General features: G+C 38.4%; 1 protein-coding gene across 1 annotated transcript; it reads right to left on the bottom strand.

Moving 5' to 3' along the window:
* Window positions 1–878: 878 nt before the first annotated feature.
* PLAU (plasminogen activator, urokinase) lies at window positions 879–6783 on the bottom strand. The gene is made up of 10 exons (XM_062496639.1): window positions 6724–6783; window positions 6104–6155; window positions 5829–5933; window positions 5127–5292; window positions 4775–4860; window positions 4474–4663; window positions 3705–3859; window positions 2624–2764; window positions 1914–2062; window positions 879–1073 (listed from the first exon to the last, which is right to left on the bottom strand). The coding sequence occupies exons 1-10, from the start codon at window positions 6781–6783 to the stop codon at window positions 879–881; spliced, it is 1299 nt and encodes a 432-aa protein (XP_062352623.1).
* Window positions 6784–7066: the final 283 nt, after the last annotated feature.

Genomic DNA, 7066 nt, shown 5'->3' with positions numbered 1-7066 from the left:
TATTTAACATCCATAATACAAACAATAAGTTAAACATAGTAAAAAAATTAAATAAAACTTGAGGTTCCAGCCCTCATACAAATAATTAAAATCTATAAAAAATTCAAATCTACAAAACAAAGACAAGTTTAAAAATAAACCCAGAATAAGTCTTGGAGAGAAAAAAAAAAAATCACTTCCATATAATATCAGTTAAATGAATGGAAATAAATTTCTGAATTTTGTTGCCTGCAGAATTCAACATATGGCAAGTCCTTAAATCTTCTCTGGTTACATGTGAGTATATATAATCAGACTTTCCAGGGGACCTAGACACCTTCAGCATGTGACCTGGAAGTCCAGCAAGTTTCCAATTTCTTAAGTGAAATACATTAAGAGTTTGCAATGCTGACTCAGCTACTACCTTTTTTTTTCCTCCACTTTTTGATGCCAGGTTTAATCACTCTCTCAGTACTGGTCTTAACAGGTTAGGTTCATGGGACTTGAGACTTAGTACAACTCAGTACAATGAGGGGAGATTTTTAGACTCAGGTCATATATAAAAAGACTACTTAAGTAAGTTGAAACTGTATCAATATCTCCAGAGCAAATGTTGGTTCATAAATGAATTAGACAGCTAACTTGCTATGCATAGTATTGTTCTTGGGATTATTCATTTAAATGTTAAATATTTTAGCTTCCCACTGCATGGTTTCCAGGTAATTCAGAATAGTAAGATAATACATCAACCATCTCTCTGCCTCATGCCTCAGGAACACTGCTGTGACTGACCACACAAGCATTCAAAATGAAAGCCTCTTATGACACTCAGATCTTCACTGTCCTGGTGTCCGTATAGGCTGAATTTTGTTCATTTCAGTCCAGCTGTAGAAAAAAGGTCACTTTGGTTCAGGAAGAAAACGACTCTTGGCAGCTAACCCATTCATGCTGGAGTCAATCCAGTTAAGGTATTGAGTAACTCTGGTGTAAACACCAGGCTTGTTTTCCTTTGCACAGCCGTCTCCCCAGCTGACAATTCCATAAACCATCATCCTGCCATTGTGCTCACAGACCATGGGGCCACCGGAATCTCCCTGACAACAAAGAGAACACATTAGGTCATTTTCTGCAGATGCAGCCCGTGATTATTCTTTTTCTAGAGTTCAGCAAGCTAGTAAGGACCTACAAGCTAAAGTTTTGATCTTTGAGAACATTGCTTAGATGGAATAGGTTTGGCATCTGCTGTGACTTGAAGTCTCCAAAGCTGAGGAGTTCTCTGGCTCCCCCTATCAGAATATCAGGAGAAGAGCTACCTGGGGAAACAACCCTCCATCCCCATCCTAAGTTTATAAGCACAGTACTAGACTAGTGCTACAAGCTCAAGGCCCGCATGCCCAATTCCTCGTGATAGAATCATCTCCCTGTGCATAAGTTACTTCTACACTTGAGGATATTTGTTCTTTTCAGTGGCTCCTGTGGTCACTGCCAGTGAGTTCCCTGCCCAGTAAGGTGCAGGGAAATAAATCTAGTTTTGAGGAACCTGGAGGAGCTAAGTGTCCCCTGTAATCTACCCTTGCAAAGCTATAGTTAATGTACAAACTGAGATTAGAACAGTTGCTATATTACTGATGGATAGCTATTGGCTATTACTTGAATAGATTGAAAATAAGGCCTTGAGGAAGAACAGTGGCTAAGATACTGCACTTCCTGCACCTCCAAAGGAGGTAAGGCCTAGAGAGGGTAACACCTAACTCTGGGTTCCAACTTTATTCCAGATGTTTGGCCACCCTATAGGTCAAGTCCACTTGACATTGTAATTTCCATTACATTAGAGACTCTTGTGACTAGTAGAATTACAAGATGCTACAAACTGATCCATACAGTAGTGTACATGCATTTGAAATAATTTAGAAAATAAACCAAACCAATTTTACCTTGCAGGCATCAATCTGCCACATGGGATCCCCAGCACAGACCATATTGTCAGTAACTCTAATATGGTCATAGTATTCATATTTGCATTTTCTCTGTGATATTAAGTTCACAGTGGCTGACATCAGTCTTTGAGCATAGAAGATGTCATCTGCAAAAGAAAAATATTTCTTTTCACCCTCCAAGACAAAAAAAGCAAGCCCCCCAATAGAAATTTTGCACTTAAATTAGCATGACTATTCTCTATTGAGGTTCTTACTCTCACTTTATGCAAACCTTATTGGTTTGCTTTTACTGTTAATAAATAAGTTTCAAAAAGAGCAACAAATGTGCCAAATAGAAAATATAAAGTTGAGTATTTAGAGAGGGAGTTTAGTAATTTTTGACAGAAATTCTGCACAAATGCAATCCTTTGCTAACCCTCCCACACAGCCTTAACTTTTTTCTGCTCCTCATCACATCAGGAATGATAAAAAATGTGGTTTACATATTGCTTATTTTGTATGGTTGACAAGCAAGACAAGGATCAGATAGGAAATACCATAGAACAACTAGAGAAGATGACAGCAAAGGTCATCTTCAAGAAATGCACATGGAACACATACAATAGAAAGGAATCTTTTTTTAAAAGCTTCTCAGATCATGGTGTAAAAATCATCACATTCCCACCATTGTGGAAGACCAACTTTGGGAAGCAAAGACATTCACTTACAAAAATCTTGTTTTCCATAGCCAGCTATTTCACAGTGGGTATTCTCTTTTAAGTAAAGGTTCCTCTCTGGCAAGCAGACTGTTCTGACATACTTGGATTCTACTGCACACTGTCCAGAAGTTGTCCTTATCCTTATCAAAGCTATGAACCAAGTCAGAAAAGATATAGTTAGATTAGTAAAGCAAGTTCTCCCCCTCAAGTTCTGACATTTGTACAGTTCTGTATTTGGTACAGTTAATGTGAATAGTTACAAATATATTTAATTCTGGTTACACACGGCTCCCCTCATTGCTTTTGGAATGAGTCATTACTTAATAACAACAACATTAGTTTCCCAACACTAAAATTGACAAATGTTCTGACTTGAATTTGCTTCCTCAAAGAATAGGGGCCCATAGCTCAGGCAAGTATTAAACAGTATCTTTAGATGTTTTAAATCATCAGCTTTCTGACTGGTTGTAGAGGGTGGCACCCACTACCCTGAATGGCTTACACAGATTCTTGGATGTTCTTTACCTCGCAGCAGGAGGAATAACATAGAAGGGGTAGTAGAGTTCTAAATGCCAAGTGCAAGAGTGACAAGTTGGTTCTGTTCAAGTTGCCAAAACCCATCTTTGACTTGCTTTAGGTATAGGCTTGTGAAACCCAGACTTTCATAAAAGTCTGAATTAATTCAGGATAATCTTCAGCTAATGAGGTGGCTGATATGGCATTCCCATGGTATATGATGAAACCTATTGTGCATGCATTTTTTCATCATTTACTATATATACAGCCTGATCTTCAGACACATAATAAAATGGCAGAAATGCAGTGCTGCTACCAGTGCTTATGGAAAAGCCATGTCTTCCACAGGTCCAGAGACTGCCTGCCAGGCAATGCATCCAATACGTACCACAACCAAAACTTCGACAAACGCAAAAAAAAAAAATCTGTCAGCACAGACCTAGTTTTTCTTCAGGCTGTTCACATTCCCCATCTTCCTATCTCTGGTTCTGCTTCTTTTAGAAGATATATGCAATAATTATGTAGTCTTCACCTGTCCCAGTGTTTTAAAGGCTTATGTTAAGGTGACACTTACCAATATCATTCTCATTGCCACCTGTGTCATCTGTGAAGTCAGGGTGAGAGATGATCTCGTCAACCATGAATACTTGTTCTTTATCATCAGTAACATTCAGTATGGACTTTCCAAGGAAGACTTTGTAGACAGATTTGTTTATTGGCCTTCTTGACCTGAGTGAGAGTAAAGAGATTGATGAAGACTACTGATTTCCAAGAGTAAGGTCAACATCTGAAATCCAGTACCTGTTCTGTTTCATCTTTATTTTAATGCTGATAAGAAAAAGTAAAATTTAGTCTGCTTTGAAAGTTGATCCAGTATTCTGAAGGAAGGCATCCTAATTTTACATTTGAAGGGATTAAGATAGGTATTCAGACATTTCAGAACATGCCTGACTACTAAAGCAAGGTGTTAGCCTTAAGAATCCTCTGCAGGATGCCAAAAGGATCAGCTTTCCACAAAAATTCAACAGAAAACATGCATAGATGTATTACACAGCTCATCATCAGTACAGGTAAGTTTGGGGAATTTCTAAGGTAAAAACGAAATCTTGGCAGCAATATACACTGAATTGTTTAAATTGCATCCCACCCAACTGTCCACATCTTGCTAGTTCATTCTGCTAGATATGGGCTCCCAGAAGCTTAATGTTTCTTTTGCTGCTCTTGTTTTGTTCAATCAAAGGAACATTCTTACCATGGTGCATTCCAAAGGGTTGCTCAGGGAGCACTGCACCAAGAAATGAGTTGAAGTTGCAAATAAGAAGCCCATGGAACTGGAAACTTACAGAGTGTGGAAACAGTGTGCTGCTGTGAGCACCCAGCAAGGGTCGATGAGGCTGCCTCCACACAGGAAGTGGTCCATGCCCCGTATGGTTTGGAAGATGCCAGCTATCCAAGGCTGAGACTCAACCTCTGCCTGCCTTCCACCAACAATCTTGAAGGTCTTGCTGATACTCCTTTGACCACATGTAGGTCCTGTGAAAAGAAGCATTTTGTTCAGATGTTCTTACAAATAAACTCCAACCTTGTGCTATTAGGAATAAAACTAAACAAACAGCCAATTGTGTTGAAACCAATATTACTTACCACACTTCTCTATGTTGCAAGGTGTTTCTTGAACAGCAGATCCCTTTTTGGTGTAACACCAGGGCCTGCTCCTTCCATTTGGGTTTCTAAAAGATAAAAAAGAGCGTTCTTTATAAAAAGATAGTTTTAAAAAGTCACAACATCTTAAAATCGCAGGTGTTCTAAAAAAACCAAATTATTTTGTTGCAAGATATGGCAAGGAAAAAAAATGCTTAGAAAAGTCACATTTCAAGTACTTTTAGTCAATAATTCAGCTCTGTAATGTTATTTTTTTAAAAACGTGCTTCTCCCTGAACCACCTCTGGGTCTGAGATAATAGAGGTTATCACAGGAAGAGCGATGCTTTTCTTACCTGCAGTAGCTGTGTTTGCCCAGCCCAAGCTGCAAAGCATTCTCTGAGTAAGCGTGGTAACGACCTCTCCTGATTAGTGAGGGCAAGTTCCATGGCAGACATTTCTCTTCTGTTGCCATCCCTCTGTAGTCCTCCCCATTCTCAGTATAGCATGTGCTGTCAGTGTCTGAGAAAATAAGTCTTTTATTAGCAGCATGTTCATGTTTATAATTGTTCTGTAACAGACACAGAAAAATTCTTCCAACAAGGAAAAAGGTTCTTGCATTACACTCAAAAACAGATGCAAAATCTAGACTGACTAGATGTTGTTATTAAAGTTGCTCTGTATGGATTTTGAGCATCAGGTAGCTTGCACTTTAAAGCATGCATATAAACTCTTTAAAAGTTTAGGCAACCTTCACAATCTGGTAAGTCCTTCTGCTTCTGAACACTCACAAGCTAGTTCATTTTCTTCCACCCCAAACTAAAAGTAAGGTTGAAATAAATAACCTTAGTGAGGAGGCAGGAACAAGAAAAATTAGAGATCATAATTTTGCACTAACTTTTACTTGATTCTCCTCAGTCTGTTAGCATAAACTGCTAAAGATTATCCAGTCATGTTTCTGGATAATACTTTCACTTGGCATTTCATATTAATTCTTTGACTATCCTTTAGACCCTGCTAATAAATTTAGTTAGTATTAAGGAAGACAGATACCCTACCTAGTTCACAGTGAATCCCAGCGTATCCATCTGGACATATGCAACGACCAATTCCACTAAAGAGATAATAGGTAATGCATGTTCCTCCATTCAAACAAGGGCATTCTGTAAGTAAAATACATCATTAATTATAGGCAAAACATTTGAATGCTGAGGTGAAATGTAATTAAAAATTAAGTTCTAGGTGTTTCAGTATCATTAAGGATCTTTTTGTATCAAGGTATAAGTAGAGGATAAGTTCTTTTTAGGTTCAAATAGAACAGGCAGATACTTACCCTTGTATTCTGATCTGCGCTTATACAGCTTGTAGTACTTCCAGCTATAAGCCTACAGGAAAAGAAAAAAAAAAAAGATTTTTCAGGGGGCAGTTCCTTTTATGTGGTTTTATCATCTTTTCCCTACACTGTTCTGTACTGGATACCTTCAACAGTTTAGGTTTTTGCATGTAGCTAGCTGCTGAACCTGCTCTGTGCAATCTGGACATGAATGAGAAGTGGAGCTCTAATTAAGCAAAGCAGAATGGGAAAGGAAAACCAATCCCATGTCATGCAAACAAACACCACGCTCAGACAAGTCCCACTGAGCTGTGCCACTGCATCAGGTCAACACGGCAGTTATTTATGCTATAAGAACCTAAGCAGCTTTTAATGGTCACTGTCCCTTAAACAAGGAAGGAATCCTCACTCTCTACACCAGCAGTGCAGCAAAGATGCAACCTCCATCAATTGCCCCTGCTATTTTGGTGTCCTTGGTGCTTCACATTTGTGCCACAGAATAAAAGCCAGAAAACTTATTCAACAATGGATTCTTGTCCTTCAGGGCATTCCCTCTACTTTGAAGGCTGGGTATACCTTTCTCAGTTAAAGATTAGGCTTTTGATAAACTTAAAACTTACACACTCTAGTCCCGTGACAAGTGTGCCCAAGGTTACTGTGAGGAAGATGAGTAACTTCATCTTAGTTAACTCCTCCCTTTGATCTTCTTTTATCTGTGGTATTTGAGTCTGAAAATAAAAGAAGAATTTAGTGTCATGCTTTAGCTTGCAGCGTCAGCTTTCTTGCTTCCATTTTCTTTGGTTAGTTTCAGAATAAATTACAACACAACTGAGGAAGAATCAAACATTTATTTGCATTGGGATATCTGCTTATTATTTCCATATATTAAATTAGAGGTTATACTTTAAAGCTTTTTTTTGGTACAGGCAGCAGGACAACCAGATTTTTTTAAGAGTGCAAATG

The sequence above is a fragment of the Cinclus cinclus genome, chromosome 7 (assembly GCF_963662255.1).
Source record: "Cinclus cinclus chromosome 7, bCinCin1.1, whole genome shotgun sequence".
In the NCBI taxonomy this organism is placed as follows: domain Eukaryota; kingdom Metazoa; phylum Chordata; class Aves; order Passeriformes; family Cinclidae; genus Cinclus; species Cinclus cinclus.
This window is presented reverse-complemented; position numbering and strand designations above follow the sequence as displayed.

Excerpts from the sequence above, each read along its gene's own strand:
- PLAU (XM_062496639.1), bottom strand. The coding sequence starts at position 6,783 with ATGAAGTTACTCATCTTCCTCACAGTAACCTTGGGCACACTTGTCACG. Across the intron at positions 6,156-6,723 it reads TTGTCACGGGACTAGAGTGT|GCTTATAGCTGGAAGTACTA; the intron begins GTAAGTTTTAAG and ends CTTTTCCTGTAG. Across the intron at positions 5,934-6,103 it reads GCGCAGATCAGAATACAAGG|AATGCCCTTGTTTGAATGGA; the intron begins GTAAGTATCTGC and ends TTTTACTTACAG.